This window comes from Pyrus communis, chromosome 7 (genome assembly GCF_963583255.1).
Source record: "Pyrus communis chromosome 7, drPyrComm1.1, whole genome shotgun sequence".
Taxonomy (NCBI): domain Eukaryota; kingdom Viridiplantae; phylum Streptophyta; class Magnoliopsida; order Rosales; family Rosaceae; genus Pyrus; species Pyrus communis.
Genome location: NC_084809.1, coordinates 11,112,101 through 11,129,262, shown reverse-complemented (window position 1 = coordinate 11,129,262; position 17,162 = coordinate 11,112,101). Strand labels below are relative to the sequence as shown.

General features: G+C 34.8%; 2 protein-coding genes across 3 annotated transcripts; both read right to left on the bottom strand.

Annotated features, from left to right (window-relative positions):
- Positions 1 to 1,276: 1,276 nt before the first annotated feature.
- Positions 1,277 to 4,026, bottom strand: LOC137741172 (GDSL esterase/lipase 5-like). Its single transcript, XM_068480981.1, has 5 exons — positions 3,592 to 4,026; positions 3,322 to 3,443; positions 2,527 to 2,757; positions 2,125 to 2,380; positions 1,277 to 1,655 (listed from the first exon to the last, which is right to left on the bottom strand). The coding sequence occupies exons 1-5, from the start codon at positions 3,851 to 3,853 to the stop codon at positions 1,405 to 1,407; spliced, it is 1,122 nt and encodes a 373-aa protein (XP_068337082.1). The 5' UTR covers positions 3,854 to 4,026; the 3' UTR covers positions 1,277 to 1,404.
- Positions 4,027 to 10,467: 6,441 nt separating this feature from the next.
- On the bottom strand, positions 10,468 to 13,245 carry LOC137739805 (ethylene-responsive transcription factor RAP2-12-like). 2 transcript variants are annotated; one of them, XM_068479521.1, is made up of 3 exons: positions 12,819 to 13,245; positions 10,910 to 11,853; positions 10,468 to 10,725 (listed from the first exon to the last, which is right to left on the bottom strand). In XM_068479521.1, exons 1-2 carry the CDS (start codon positions 13,075 to 13,077, stop codon positions 10,958 to 10,960), a joined length of 1,155 nt encoding a protein of 384 aa, XP_068335622.1. In that variant the 5' UTR covers positions 13,078 to 13,245; the 3' UTR covers positions 10,468 to 10,725; positions 10,910 to 10,957. The 2 variants fall into 2 exon arrangements, with proteins under 2 accessions (XP_068335622.1, XP_068335621.1); XM_068479520.1 differs by having other exon boundaries at positions 10,468 to 11,853.
- Between the last annotated feature and the right edge of the window lie 3,917 nt (positions 13,246 to 17,162).

The window sequence follows — 17,162 nt, the reverse complement described above, 5'->3', positions numbered from 1 at the left end:
TTCGAATGTTCAACTTACATGATTATATAGCTATTTATAGGGGGCAATTCACGGTGACCTAATGTGTTTTGGTCAGCTGATCAGTGACCTATCAATTTAGACATAAAAACCAATGACCTGGTCTCTAGAAAAAATCAAACAATCGATCAAAATTCCAAATTAAAACAATCCAGAAGGAAAGGTACGTAAGCAAACAACATTTCCCTTCATTCTCTCATCTCGAACATTATAAACATATTTGTTTTCATTTTTTATGTTACGCGCTCATTTTCATGACAACTAATTTTAGGAAGGGTTCCATTCTTTGAAATTCTTCAAACCTATAAGAACATCAACTTCCAATATTTGGTTCCAGTCGGGAACTTCAAATAAATATAATATAGTAATTTGCTTTAAATAAAGTGTATAAATGAACAATTCATCACGAATATTTTACTTAGTACTCACACCATCGATTTGTTCTATTCATTTGGATGACTAAATGGTTTCCGATTTAAAAGATCTTTTGTTTGGATAATCTTCAAATGAAGATCAAGAAAAACTTATAACATGAAGATACGTTTTTTGTAAGGTATATGTGCATTTTTTTTGTGGAAGGATCGAACTATTATTTTTTATATATGAAATTGGGTGCGTATAGCCGGACAGAAGCATCTAACTACTCTTTGACAAATCTAAAATGACTTTTTCTTATGATTAGTTTGACATATGGATTTTTAGAAACATATGCGTCACGTCTGAACATTTAAATTTGGTTATCTGTGGTGAAGATGTGAACATCCAAAGACTTTGAAGAAAGAATACATACACAAAGACTTGCATAACGAAAACCGTGTACCAGATATAACCTAAAATTTGGCCGTAAAGGCCTTTACCATTCCGATTATAGTTCTTCCAGAAGCAAAGACTTATTTGGTGTTCGCCTGCGTTGCTTAACCGAAGTACCAAAAGATACATGAGTGGTGTCAAATTATTACCGCTTGATTCATTCTTCATCAAATTGAAAATTTTGTGACCTGGCCTTATCTTTGGGCATGTTTATTAACAGTTTCGGGAATATGAGTTATATGGTTTGATCGGAGAATGATACCTAAATTGTTCACGTATGGGATGAACATATTTTTTAGGATATCTCATTAAACATTGAGAATGAAACACATATACTCAACGTGGGACCGACTTCTTTATCAATTCTAAAAATAAGACTCATACCTTACATTATCATTTGTCGTAAGTAAATTTATCATTCATTTACTGACGTTATAGCATAGAGGAATCATAAAATATATTTTTTTTAATGTATAACCAAAGATTGAAAATTTGAAGTTTCCAAGGCACATGTTACCTCAAATTAATAGTTAATGTGTCCAATTTGGGCTGCATGTTACATTTGATGCAAAAGACTTACAAGTCTTGGAAGAGATCCTTGAGACTGTATAGACTTGTCGTGGACTTGGAGTTCAATGGCCGGCCACTCCACATTTCATTAGCAAATTGCTTGTAGACCTTTTCAGTGAGATGCAAAGAGTCCCAGAACACATATTCATTTGGATCCTCACACAACTCAAACTTCTTCACTGTTCTTTTCCCTCCACAGCTAAATACTCCTCTAAACTGACCTGTTCCGCAACATGCTGTTTTCCCTTCCTTAAAACCTTAATTTCATCACACACAATTACACAATTCAATATCTACTTGTAACTTGTAATGTATTACACATTTGTAAGCAAATACATTTGCATAAAAGATACGGAATATGATTATGTTTTTGTGCTTAGACGTTATGCCTAGATTTGGACTGTCACTATTGGCTTTTAGATACATTGGCGGTTTTAAACCCGACCATAACGTACTGCTACCTATCACCCTGCCCACACTCCTCACTAGGCTACCCCAGTGGCTTCAGCCCTCTTTAGCAACAGAACAAATTGCACATAAATATGAAATGGGTGTACTCATCAAGTTATAGGGTGCATTTGGTAACCCCATATAAGAAGTTCCCAACGTGTTGTGTTGAGCTTGTTGGTTCGCGCGTAAGGCACAAGGGCAAGCCAGTTCAGTCATAATGTTTACCTAAGCACGGAATTAAGACAACTAATTTGCTTGTGTGCATTGAGTACGTACCATATTTAGAGGGATGCCTGATTCTCTGTCTAAGATTGCTGTTTAAGTTGTAGAGTGAATATTTGAAACCTTCCAACTGGTTTCCAAGTTGAATGAGGAGTTTGGAGAGAGCTTTGTTATGTAATTTGGCAAGTGACGAAACCTCCTTTAAGCAGCTACCATTATTTTCAGGCTTGATTATTCTGACCCCCGGAAGACAACCCGAGTCCAGCAAATTGATGAACCCAAATTTCCTACCCCCTCCTAAATAAATTTCCTGCCAATTTTACACCCAATCAAACCATATAAAAAATTCAAACTCGTTTGATTAGGTAGAGTCAAGTCGAATATAAAATGTGTGTTTTTGACCGACAATTTCAAAACATAACATTTCAGACTCTGTGTAAATTGTTTAATGCATACTTGGATGACGCTCGTCAAGTTGCCGATAACCATTTCGACGTATCGTGAGTGAGAGTAGGACTTTAACATGGGAGAGTTGGTTAGGAAAGGGCTTATGTAATCGTTGGTTCCAATGTTGAACAAGTAGACGCCTCTTGAAAGTGTCACTTTGGCTTCAATATCGCCTAACTTGTGTCTGAACCAGGTCTCTACCTTCTTGTAATACTTCAGTTGTGTTTTAAGGTTAATGACCTGAAATAAGACGGAATATGAAGGTTCCATAACTATTTAGCTGCAATTTGTGAGTGACAAGTAGATGTAACATTCATGAATGTTTTCCATATTCAGAAAAACCTAAATACCCCCTTACCCCACCACCCCCAAATTTTGAGGCCTACACTTATCTTACTGTGGTCCCAGCCTCTCTCTCTCACACTTGCCCCAATCTAAGTTCCCACACAAGAATTTCTACCATGAGGGTTTATATGATATGGGTTAATAACTCACCAACATTTAAATATTACGTGTCGTTTTACTATTGATTTTTTACGCTATTTATGTCAGATAACGAGGCAATATATAAAACCATTACACCTAATTTTCTCAATTTTCTTGTTTTTTTTCTAACAACGTATACAAGCTAAACATTTAGTGCTTCACCTTACCAAATAATTGGGAAACACCATGAATGTCACCAAGTGATATATGTTTCATTTCGTCACCTAATTAAGTAGCGCAGCAGAGTAATATGCATACCAAATTGTATTAATAGCTGTCCATATCATAATATCACTCTCAAATGTAAAGAAAACATACCTCGCCTTGAAAAGTCTCCACCAGAGCTCCAGCTCCGGCAGATGCGAAATTCGCGCCACCATAATATTGGCGAAATCCCGGTTGAAGAAAGGGTGGAACAAATGGCAGGTGAGCGTACTCAGCTGCAAAGTATATTGGGTAAGATACAAATTAGATTAGATCACGATAAAGTATAAGCAGACAAAAAATCTTGTATTGGGTTAGCTAGCTAGCTAACAAAGTGGACATGTACAACCAAGGACGACATTATAAAAGATTTGTAAATCTTACCAATAAAGTCTGACATCAAACGTCCGTCGGAGAATCTTCCAGTTGGGAACTTGAAGTAGGTTTCTCCATATGGCCAGAAATTTGCTTGGTCGAGAGTTGTAGTGTTGATGTAGTTGTTGTTGCCAGAATCTAAGTAAGAGTCTCCGAAGATGAACAAGGCAACTTGTTTTTTTGCAGGCCAGGATTTGCTTCCAAAACAAGTTGAGATCAGTAGTGCTGCATGAAGAAACAAAACGACGGAGACAGAACTTTGCTTTTCCATGGCCGATAATTCCGTTCTTGAAGTTATATCAATGTCAAACAAATATAGAAACTTTGTTTCTATTTAGTTTGAAATTAGATGACTATATATAAATCATGGGAATTAATACATCTGGGTGATGAATAAGAAAAGACTTCTCGCCGACACGAGTTGCAGAAGTCAAAATAAATTTGAGAAATTGAAAATATTTGTCCAAAGACTAAAGAAAAACGTGGCTCAGAACTAATTCTAGGCGTTGAACTTTTAACAGATATTGTTTTGTTTTTTTTTTAGATATTGGGTAATGCTAGATAAACCATATTTTTAAACTACATTTTGTAAATCACATGACGTGGTTGTTAATGGTTGACCTTCTTTTTTAAAAAAAAAAAAAATTAATTATGAAGTCTTACTTTATTGCTACATCATATGGTTTAAAAAAAAAAAAAAAAAATTGAAAAGATAGTCTCCCTAATATTTTCCTTATATTTTCTATGCGATTTAAAATTTTCAGCCAGCAATGCCCAAATAAAAAAAGAGTTATGGATTATTTTCTTGTTGGATTGTGTTGGCGTGAGTTAGGTATTTCCTTGATTGTAATCATTTATTGTAATTTCCTTATTAATTGGGATTTCCTTGGAGCCCTAGTGAACTATGTAGTTTGTATATATATTGCCTCATTGAGAGAAGAATACATACACCAATCCAGACCCTAATATTCTACTACGATTTCATCTTAGTCTTAGAACAAGTTTTTGCCTGTCTCAATTCCCGAAAAACCCTCTTGCCTGTCTCAATTCTACTACAATTTTATTTGTCCCAACGTAAGTATTTGCTAGATTTGCTCTTCGAAATTAGTATGTTAGCGTGTAAGTCTGCAAAAACTCCCATATTTTCAGAATCATTATCTAGTTATATATCCAGAACAAATTCCAATGGATAAAGGGAGATAACAAAGGTTGGTTGATCAGTTGGTTTATTTGTCTCTTACTCATTGTGATATTGCATATGTTGTGAAGATCATATGGTGGCTGTGATGAGGATTTTGAGTTACTTGAAATCTTCGCTTGGAAGAGGTTTAATTTTCTTGAAGAATAGACATTTGGAGATTAAAGGGTACACTTATGCCGATTGGGTTGGTAACATAATTGATTAGTGTTCGATGTTTGAGTGTTTTTTTTTTTTTTTTTTTTTTTTTTTTTTTTTTTTTTTTTTTTTAACTTTTGTTGGTGGAATCTAAGTTACTTGGTGTAGTAAGAAGCATAATGTCGGTCTCCTGCAGAGGCTAAGTTCAGGGGATGGCTCATGGTATTTTGAGCTTTTGTGAATTCAGATTTTGCTCACCGAAATTGATTATAAACTAAAGGGTCCAATGCAATTCTATTGTGATAATAAAGCAGCTTGGGAGATTGCCAATAATTCAGTTCAACATGACCGTACAAAAATATTGAAGTGGATAGATATTTTATCAAGGAGAAGTTGGAAATCAAGATTGTCGATTTTTCATATGTAAGATTAGAGATGTCGTTTGCAGATGTGTTAACATGCAGTGTCCACAAAGGTTTTTAATGACTCACCTTGACAAATTTGGCTTAAAACATATCTATACACCAACTTAAGATGGAGTGTAGGTGTGAGTCAAGAATTTCCTTATTGTAATTTTTATTATACTTTCTTTGTTGTTGGGGATTCCTTTATAATCCTAGTCAACTATGTAATTCGTACAATTAGTGCCTCCTTGAAAGAAGAATACATATAACAATTCAAACCCTAATATTCTGCTATAATTTTATCAAATTGCGGGTATGAACGTGTTGAGTTGTACATTTTGTCCCATACAGATTCTAGAAGTCTGTTGCTCTTTATGGAAAATATGTTAGAAACATTACCCAGAAAAAAAAAAACAAAAGAAAAAAAAAATCAAGCTTTGATTCTAAGCAAACATGGGTGATTGCTAGTGTTAGATTGCTACAATCCTCTCGCTTATATATGGAGACGCATAAATATAGACATGTGGATAGAGTCGATAGACTGCAAAGAGACAAGTATATAAGTACAACCAAATTGTATTATGGTCCAAAAAAACTTTACCAAAGTTAGAGAATTAGCGAACAATATATACCAAACTTTTACTAATTTTTCTTTCATATTATGTATTACTGAATAGTTCAAAAAATTAACAATTAGATCTTGCATATAGAAATTTAATAAATCTTTACAACAATTAAATTTTATATAAATTTCATGTTACTAAGTGAGATGTAGCATTATGAACTAAACCAACTTTCACATGTAAACTCATATATATAATATGCGGTTTGCATGGTTTCAGAGAAGTTAGGCGACATTAGGTAAATGACCATATATATCCTTGACCATGACATAAATTTTCTGTAAGTTTTAGCATGAGGGGCCGGGATGTGTTAAACTTACACGTGCCCCTGTTACCTTTTTGAGATGAACTGTAATGAGAATCTTGCGTGTCATCATTAAGCCATGAATGAATGAATGAATGCCTTAGAGTTTTATTTATTTATTTTTATAACAAATAATAGGCTTAACTTGTTAATTGTTAAAAAAGAGACATGGGTGATAATTAAATCTGCACTAGAATATATGAACATAATTATTTTTATCACTGTAATAAAACATCATCTATAATCAATATGAAGTAATTAAACTGCTTAATTTTTATGAGGTAAGAAGAAAAGAAACTAAAAATCCGCACTACATATGTAAATTTGACTGTTGACCCCAAAAAAAAAAAAAAAAAATCATTGGCCTAATATATAAATTATGATTCAATTTTTAGTTTGGAATAAAAAAAACTGAGTGATTGGTAGATCAGATTGTTCTAAGATCAAGTCTTCGATTGTATTTATTTTAACTGCTATATTAAATATAATATAAAAATTAGGGCATGTATTTAAATAAATCACACACAGGTACATTTGACTTTTGAGTTAAAAAGAATCATAATAAATAAATAAAAATACATTTTACACGTATATAGAATTCCCACATGCATGACCCCAAGTATCTCTAAACAGTTGGTCAAAAGTCTGCTTAATTTAAAATTGTGACCCTGATCTCGGTTTCCTAATTCACTTTGTTGTATATAATCAGTAAGCAAGCTAGGTAGCTACCTACTATCATTTGGTTGTTTATGTAAAGATGCGCCCTAATATCATAGCATCTAATTACAAATGTGGGTTTTCACAGATGGAGGAGGACCTAATCATCCTTGCGTTTTGGCAAAAGGCAAATAACCAGAGAGGAGTGAGATTTTGAGATTTTCACCCCAAATTCAATTTGGGTATTAGCTAATAATGTAAAATATGCATGATTAATTGTTGAATATTTTCTTGACCCAAACAAAAAGTTGAATATCTTCATGCTGAACCATGTTCTTTTGTCGTAATGCGTGAATTTTAATTTATAGTTGTCCGCTGTAAGATTATTTATCTAACAACATAGGTTTGCAAATGAACATTACTCTTTTGAAGATTGTGCATCCATAAGAAATATTCAAATTTCATAAAGTAGGCATCAATGTCTCCAAAGGGACAAGAAACAAAGGTGAATTTGCCATGTGAGTTTTGCTAAAAGCCAGCCACAGAAGAATGAGTACGTATTACCTAATTGGTGAACAAACCCATCAAACAACATCAATCTCGGTCTTTGATTGGTTTCAAAGAATAGTTGATTAGGTTAGGTGATCTCTATGTTTGAGAAGGACCAAATGATGAAAAGACCATAGAATGAGATGATGCAGTTTGATGGGACATGTGAATGCTTACCAAACCCACATAGGTAAAGCTCCAACAACATATACAGTAAATCAAGGTAGTGTTATTCACACACATCTTTTTACTTTTTACAGATCTTATTAATTTTTATCCATTATCTTCTGTAATTCATTCAGAATCGATGGCTGAAAATTGAAAGAAGTCTATCAGAGATAAAAATAGGTATGTAGATAGCACCATTGTAAACGAATTAATGTCAAACTCAATAGGAATATTCCTACCTGTTTGTGCAAGCAATTTGTATTCAAACTAGTTCTGAATGATTCTAATGATACTACTCTTCCAAATATTAAAAGATGATTCAAATTCGAATTTATGATTGAACAAAAAAAACACAATTTGGTGCACATAAAAATCATTCCAAATTTTACAAAGGTAAAGAAACCATGTCATTGTTGGAGAATACGATTTCATATTAGTCATATGATAATAATATACAATTAATATACGAGAGTTTACATCCTTAATATTACCGAGATCTTTTATGATAAAACTCAACATCTATTAATCTGTGCATGTGGTAATTAATAAGTTAAGGATAATATCAATATAATAGGGAGGGAGCTTTTGATCCGTCTATCTAATAATTTGACAGTTATATCATCGGGGAGGAGAAACAGTAGGATCTTTTGAGAGAATATGCACGGCACAGTTTTCGGAAACATAAATAGTCCGATTTTTTATTTTTTGTGAAACATCCATGGAAGATCATCATGTTAGCCTAGGCTAATTGACTGCACTATTATGTGTTTGTTTTAGGATTGTTAAATGGTACTACTTGTACATGAAGGAGGAATTTGATGTCTTTCTTTTGCCTCCCTTCTTTGGTCAAATACCATGGCTCCAAACATTTTCCTCCCCACCATCATCTATGTTGGAGCAGGATTTCTTACAAAAAGAAATGCTTTCACAGGTTACCGACAAGGTTCTTATAGGTCATGTATGAGCTTATCGAATGTGAATTTAAAGAAGGAAAAGAGAAGGGTGGGTTTTACTTGCGAAAGGCACTCTAACGCTCAAGTTAGTGTTTGCAGAATAGCTTCCGTCAATAAGAGGTTATGTTTTCTTACCCTTACTTAAGTTGATTGATTGCTTATATAGTGATGATCCGTTTCACCTTTTCCCTCCCCATGGGAAATGGAGAGATAAACATGTAATCTAACAATGCCTTATTCCACACTCAGCATTAGCTTGACCCGCACTTCAAGCGTAAGTGGTAACATTGGTTACGTGATTCAAAGATAATCGCTTTTCCTTTGTTTTCTGTCCTTAGCCCATCAATCTTTAATAGTCTCAACATTTTTAGCTTCCCAGTCCCGCTAATTAGGGTTAGGTTAGAATTTTGAAATCCTCCAAATCTCAATGTAGGGAAAATATTGAGTATCACTAGAATATATCCCTAGCTAAGTGTCTCACTAGTGAGCTCACTTATCAGTATACGAAGATTAACTTGGTCCCGTGATGAGTGAGACATTCAAATAGGAATGAATAGGATAAAATCTCTCGTAAATGCGATATTAAATCAATATGTAGTTAATCCGATTACGTGAAAAATAAGATACTCACATAAGAATGTATCCCGTTGATAAGGTCGAATCTCCTGCATGGAACATTGGGACAATCTTTCTCTTCAATTAATGTTTATTTGATATGAGATTGTGATAGTTCTGGAACACTCATAAGGTTAGGTGAATTGCACTTAGTTTATCATCAAAGCTTCACAGGGCAAATGAGGTAGGTGTGTTAGGTTCACCTTCCCTTGTATTCTAACAATTAGAAAACCCCCTAAACATCCCTTATTACAATAACACTAATTCAAACCCACATATTTGTGGTGAAAATTCAAATCACAAGCAGCCCCCATTGGTCCCTCCACCTAATCCCCATTGGTCCTTGCCCTGGTTGTAAGTTTTTCTGCACAGAAACATGTGAGTAATGGCTAAAGTCGCCCTTGTGAGCACAGGAGCAAGGTGCTGCAGTGATGCTTCTGTTCTGCCATGCTTTTGCTTCCACGTCCTTTAGCAAATGAGAGAACGAGAACAATCACAGCTGCCCATGCAATAAGGATCCTCCCTTCCCCGGTACCCTATGGATTTGTCTATTTCTTTGCTGCTGATGCATGAGGCAGGCTGAGGGTCCAGCGTCAGAGGCACATTTTGGGGCTGGAGAGCCGAGCAAAATCTTGTGTGTAACCGTCTCATTATCTCCTCAATATCTCTAATCATGTGAGTGGTCGCATGACGAGAAGGAGGAGAGAAAGGTAATGAATCAGTTACAACAAAGAGAGGGAGGTAATCAAATAGTGAAAAACTATCGTGATGAGAGAAATAGCGGAAAGGAAAGTAGTGAAAGAGTGACATAGCTCACGTGACGAGAAAGACAAATAAAATGAAGTAATGAAACGGTTAGACCCGACTACACTACAAACTACGTGCCAAAGGCACCGCCACGTGTCGGTCAATTTAACCATCACGATAGAGAGAAACAAGTGGCAGACATGCACAGCAGAGTGACAACACCCTTCACATGGCTGATGCATATGTTAAACCATAAACCTGGACGGTACAACCAATTCCATGCCACTTGCAATAGGCTAGTGTCATCTGCGCCAGATACATCATGCATCTTTGAAAAACACGACCTGTAATTATCAATAAAAATGGCCTGCCCTTCTGGTAATTCCGTCATCCTCCAAGGGTCAGATATGTCATACAGATCTCTCTCTCTCTCTCTCTCTCTCTCTCTCTCTCTCTCTCTCCAAACACCAAGTCAATAATACATTGAACCAAATACCAAGGCTAGCGAGCAATGCAAAATCTGACGGCCTCTTGTAAAATGAAAGACCTGAATAAATTTAAACAAGTACAGAATTATGAGGTTTCAGTATTCCATCATTGCTCACACAATTTCATCAATACAAACATCAAAGTTCAGAAACCAGAAGTTCAAGCTCTATGGAGGTGAAAGTAAACCTAATACCCGTAAGCTCTCCATACGACATTAACTACGGTTTAAAATACTCCCCGTACAAGCCTTATTCATGTTCAACAGCCTACACAGTTGCACTCCAACCCGAAACACATCCTGCAAGAACAAGTACAAGCCTTATTCATGTTCAACAGCCTACACAGTTGCACTCCAACCCGAAACACATCCCGCAAGAACAAGTTCAAGAAACCGAGAACTCTTTCTGGATAAAATGGGACCGAACACGAGACCAATAATGAAACAATGTAGAAGCTCACAGAGGACTGAAAAACTCACTAACATGTAGCTTTATTTACATAAACTAGAAAGGTGGGGAAAGGTTCATCGCTTAAAAAGCTTCCCCAACAATTGCGGACAGATCATCAAAGCTCCAAAGGTCCACTGGATTACCACCATCCTGAGTTGCATCACCGTTGAGGAACGCGTCCACTGAAGAATCCCAGCTCCCATCAAGATATGGGGTCTGAAAGTACTTCATCTCAAAAGCTGAGAGCTCATCAGACAGTGTCTTTCCCGAATTATCCTCGGGAGGCACCAGATCCTCTGAGTTAGGCTTCATCTTCTTTGTTGGGTTAGAATCCTCCAGAAACAGTGAGTTATCAGTTTCTTCCATAACAGATGAAAGAACGGATGAGATTTCTGGAGTCTTCGAGCCTTGTTCTCCCCAGCCAAAGTCAGAACAATCAAAGGAGTTGCTTCCCTGATCGGAACTGAAATAAAAAGGGGCATTTTCTAATGGAACGGAGGATTTCAGTGCAACATCTTCATTGGCAGGGAAGGTGGACATGCATCCAAAGTTATTCATTGTTGGCTTTTCATCCAGAAAACTCAGAGCATTGTAGTAGTCCTCACTTGAGTCGTTCACAAAATTGAAGTTCTGGTTCAGATTTGACTGAGTGCCATTCAAGTTTGTCTTGGCTATCAATTTCTGAGGATTTTCCTTGATGGAACGCTTTGCAGAAGCACGAGGAGTTTCTTCAGGGAAATTAACCTTCGCTTTCTTCCCGCGAATTCTACGTGCCTCAGCATCATACGCCCTTGCAGCTTCTTCTGCAGTGTTGAATGTTCCAAGCCAAACCCGAACCCCTTTCCTTGGGTCTCGGATCTCTGCAGCCCACTTACCCCATGGGCGCTGGCGAATTCCCCTGTACTGATTCTTCCTTTTTCTCTTTGCAGATTTCTCAGCTTGCCCATTGAACTCCACAGATTTCACAGCGGTAGAACCTTCAAGATTGAAAAGAGAGAAAATATTAAGCCAAAGCAAAAAGATGCATCAAGAAAACATCACAAATCTGTTTACATGTAAATTGGATTTTAAAAAATGATGAGTAGCCTTTAAAATATGGTGAGAAAAACTAACAGGAAATTAACATAAACATAAAGCTGAGTTCAATACCACAATAGTCTACAACGAGCTGCATAGTATCAAGTTTTATAGCATAATAATTTATCAAATAGCAGAAACTCGTAGATGTGATCTCTAAAATATCCGAAAGACACGGAACCAAAAACTTTGATCTCCATGTCGTTACAAGCATGATCATCACACGAGATAGTTAGCAAATTAAAGAACATATTAAGAAACAAGCAGAAGTTAACACAAAAATTATGTCGAAGAAAAAAAAAATTATTATCATTGATCAATAAATTCATATTCTCAACTTGCTTGGAAATTTCATTTCGCTCTGGATCTGAGCTTGGTCTTTCATAAATTACAATGAATCCATTATTACCATAGAGAAAACTATCAAAGTTTTATAAACTTTCAATAAAAATTAATTAAAGAAGAATGAAAAACTAGATTGATGATTCCAAAATTAATTAAGAATTTACAGAGGAAACTCATACAATATTAAATCAATATCGCAAATTCCTCAGATTAAAACACACAAGAACTAAGACAAGTTATTTCTAAAGTGATCATCCCAACAATCAAATCAATATCGCGCACACATATAATTAATAAGCAAGATTAAAACTTTACAATTTATCTAAGAAAGAGAGCTCACCCAGAATATCTGTTCAATCTAAAGCCACAAAATTTCCAAGTAGATAAAATAAAGCAACAATTACAATTTACAAATAACCATTCTAACTTAAATCCACTCCTTAAATAAATAAATGAAAACAAATACATGCATATACAGAAACAAAATACAACAAAAGGGAAGAAAATAGGAGATTTTTACCACGAGCAGAAGAGGGCTTTCCGGCAGAGAAAGCAGAGGGCCTGGAATCAACCATTTCATCGTCCTCGTCCACATCGCACTCGTCCTTGAACTCCTGGAAATCAGCCTCGAAGTCGTCGTCCAAGTCAACGATTTCGGACCTCAGAGGCTTCGAGAGCCGCTTCCCAGAACTGGGTTTTTTTAGATCGGGCCAGAGGTAGTCGGCGGTGAGCCGGCGGGGCGGCGCTATGAAATCGGAAATAATAGCACCTCCACACATTTTGCTGTTTCACAGTGGACTTGCAGCTGAAAAGAGTGTCGGAAAAGATCAAAAAGTTGGGATTTTTCACGGAAAAAAGTTTGATTCAACTGATTTTAGTGCTTTGGAAGAGAATCGAGAGAGAGAGAGATAGAAAAGCTTTCGTTATTTCTGCTGAATGAAATGAGGGGTTCAAGGTTTTATATATATTTTTCCTTGCGGGAAATGGCTAACTACAGTGATGGTTTTACCATTTTGTCCTTGGTTAAGTAGGAGATTTGCAGATACCGCTACTTTTGTTGCCCAGAATGCCCTTCTGTGTTGGTTGAATTTACTGCTTTCTTTTTCTTTTTCTTTTTTTTTTTGGGAAGACGAATTGACTGCTTTCTTTGGCCGACCAAGAAAATACAAAAAGAAGAAACAAAAGAGGCAGATGAACTATTGAGATTTATGATGAATTGCAGGTTATGAAGATGACAAAAATGATCATAATTAATGGTGTATTATTTTCCTTTGTGATTTGCATTGTATGAATGAAAGTATTTTTTGTGCCTGCCCTGTGGGAGTGTATGCGTTGTTCACGTACGTATGCGTTTGTATTAGTCATTGACACGTATTTTTTATCGAACGCATAATTTCGGCATTGTACTAATTAAGCTAATAGGATAAAACAATTTCATAAGAAGTATTTAATTCGTTCGTAAAGATTGAAAAATGATTTCATTTTATGACATTTACTCACATTCAACTTGTGGTATCTTCAAGTATATTCAGTCACATTCAACTACATTAATAAATGTACTAGGTAATTATAAATCATGAAAATAATCATTTATTTTATGACCTGACATCACAAGATGTAGCTAATCACTTGTGTGATTATCCTACCATATATTTTCAAAATGAACTTATCCTAATTGCTTGAGTTATGTGTACATAATTTCTAAATAAACTGAAAATTTTTATTTATGTCAATAATTTGCACGCCATTGTATATGAATTGATAACCCTTATTAGTCACATTCCTAAATAATTGTTTAAAGTTATTCATAAGAGAGTGTAAACGACGGATAATAATATGCATAAAAAGTAGATACAAAGAAATGGAATGCGTATTCTTTATTTGTTACTTGATATTTAGAGGTAATGAAGGATTAGGGTTGAAACTCTTATATGTAGTAGGTGTGAGTGTATCTTGACTCCTAAGAATGTGCTAATGAGAGCACAAATGATGCTTTCACAGAAAGCTGGGTTGCTAATTCATATTAGTGGTTAGGAAGTATTGACAAATTAAAATTTGGCCTTTAAGAACCTCAGATGTTGTCACACCTACCGTGGACTGTGGAGGAATTTGAGCATTCTGTATATATATAAAAAAATAAAATAAAATAAAATAAATATTTTTTTTTTTTTAAGAAATTGCGGCAATAGTTCCTCAATTTTAGTTCATTGTAGAATGAGAATTTTGGAGTGCCAATAACAATGCCCATTTTATTTTTAATTTCGGATGATAATAAAAGATTGGTTGAAAGTATTTGGAAATATTAAAATGTGGTGTAAGGTGGAAGAATATAGTTAGATATTTATAGAAAAAATTATTATTATTTTATATTTTTGTGTTTTTAATTAATTTTTATGATTTTTTTTTTTAATTTGTAATTGTAGTTGATGTCAGCCTTGTGTCAAATGGCCTAGGGACTATGTTAGCTGATTTTAGCCTAAGCTCCTTCAGAGTCCAATGTATTGGAATGGGGCGAAGGAGTTTTGGGGGATTTAATCCCCTATCCCCTAGGGAATTTGAGAGGTGTGGAAGGTTAAAATATATGGCGTATTTTGATCTAGTTTCAAAATTTTGAGCTACTGTGGGATTTAGTCCAGCTTCTCTATATTTTTTTTAATTTTATTTAAATTTTTATTTAATTAAAATTTGAGCTGTTGTTAAATTTAGTCTAATTTTTCTATTATATTCATGCATAGGGATGGTAAAATACTCATGTGTTTGAGTAACCGCGGTTACCCGTTCATTTAAAGTTCACGATTACGGTTATATGAAACCGTTTAGACAAATAAGTGGTTATGAGTACAACCGTTTATCCTTGAAATTTAAATGGGCTACTATAGGTATTACCCACGGTTATAACGAGTATCCATCAGTTATGGGTATTATCCACGATTATAACTGGTATCTATCAATTATAAGTATTGCCTATAATTATAACAAATATCCATTTACCTATTTAATTTAATATGTGTCTTGCTCAATGTTACCATAAGCAAGTATGGGGATTTACACATTCAAATTTCAACAACACTAATCACAGATGGTGCAGAGTTTCAGAAGCTGTTGGTCATAGGTGAGCAAGCTGATGCCCCATCTGAAGATCGAAATCTGACTGCTCAGACTCGGTCGGCAAGGGCTATTTTAAGAGGTGATGCTCAATCTATTATTTCAACATCGTTCGTAAACTATTATTTCAATTATTACAATTATATGAGGACTTAAATGATTAAAATAGAAAAATGTATGTTAATATGTATTTATAATGGTGTTTAATTGTCAGACAACAAAAATTATGACAAATTTATCTTTTGTAATTTTCATGTTGTTAAAAAAAAAAACATGTAGAGAAAAAAGGGATAAATGAGTCAAAAAAGGATAAACGGGTTCAAAAATGAGTAAACGGGTAAATAGTTATGAGTAAACGATTATGAGTATGGATATAACTGTTTATACAATTACCCAACGGATAAATGATTATGTGGATATGAACATAAACGGTTATGAGTAAATAACCGTGTTTCCTTGTCTGCAATAACCATTGCCCATCCCTATTCATGCGTGCATGCAGAATTGATCACGTCCATCCAGATGCTTCTGATGTGCATGAATTTCATAACTCAACAAAAGCAACGTTGTGTTTGTGTTGGTCAAATTTAATCAGTAGAAAGAGTGTGAAGAACACACGACCTGCGAAGCCTTTGTTGACTTCTAAAGAAAGTTACTTTCATAAGAACCTGCGACCAGCTGCCAGCCATGGTAATAAGACCTGGTTTGGTACTAAGGTGATTCTGAAAAAAAACTGCTATAAAAAAAAACTAGGAGCTATTTTTGTGTTTGGTAAACAATCAGCTTCAGCTTTTTTTCACAGTTTTGGATGAAAAAAAGCCAAAAACAAGAAGCTGCAAAACCTAGTTTTGAAAAACCGGCTTTTTTTTCACATCTATTTTACATAAAAGTTTACCAAACACTCTAATACTGTTTTTTTTTTTTTTTCAAAAGCACTTTTACAAAAAAGTTTACCAAACATTCTGCTGCTTTATTTCACAGCTGCTTATTCTCACAGCACAGCAGAAGCAGCTTTTTTTCAAAGCACAGCAATACCAAACCAGCCCTAAAACTAACGTGTGTTATTTGTTTTACCTATATATAAACAACCCAGTCAACCAAAATAATTCAAATCCTAGGCAGGTATAAAGGAAAATTTCCGAAAGTCATAATTTACCATTGTGGATGTGTAAGGTTTGAAATTGAAGGAGAAATATTATAGATCACCATTGATGCATAACTTTCTTTCCCAAATGAAACAAAAGAATCTACGGATTGATTGCTTTTTCGATATATGTATGCATAGATAAAGAGCATACGGTCAAGTCGTCAAAGATAGTTGTTTCAATCGACTATAAAATAATCAACAATCGGGGTCCTTCAAAATAATGAACCAATATAAAGTTTGCCTCAATCCGTACATGATTACAGTCTGTAACCCAAGCTCTACGCTTAAATGGGTTAAAGATCAATAATATAATGTATAATTTTTATTTAATTACAAGGGAAAAGGAGGTTCATGTGTCAGCTCTAATCCTGTAGCCAGAACATGAAATATGAAGAATCAAACATTAGAAAAACTAAACGACAATTCTACAAAAGTGTCTTTTACAAAGACGTGGGTGTGGGACCCCTAGGTGTAGACTTGCCCATACACGGATTATGGATGCGATAGCCAGCGTAAATTTTCAAATTAAATTTTCAAATTAAATTTTCAAATCAAATGATGTGTATGTTATTAATATTTATGTTATTTGATTTAAAATTTTCATCTTTCTAG

Excerpts from the sequence above, each read along its gene's own strand:
- LOC137741172 (XM_068480981.1), bottom strand. The coding sequence starts at position 3,853 with ATGGAAAAGCAAAGTTCTGTCTCCGTCGTTTTGTTTCTTCATGCAGCA. Across the intron at positions 2,758-3,321 it reads TGGAGACTTTTCAAGGCGAG|GTCATTAACCTTAAAACACA; the intron begins GTATGTTTTCTT and ends GTCTTATTTCAG. Across the intron at positions 1,656-2,124 it reads CAGGCATCCCTCTAAATATG|GTTTTAAGGAAGGGAAAACA; the intron begins GTACGTACTCAA and ends GATGAAATTAAG.
- LOC137739805 (XM_068479520.1), bottom strand. The coding sequence starts at position 13,077 with ATGTGTGGAGGTGCTATTATTTCCGATTTCATAGCGCCGCCCCGCCGG. Across the intron at positions 11,854-12,818 it reads AAAGCCCTCTTCTGCTCGTG|GTTCTACCGCTGTGAAATCT; the intron begins GTAAAAATCTCC and ends TCAATCTTGAAG.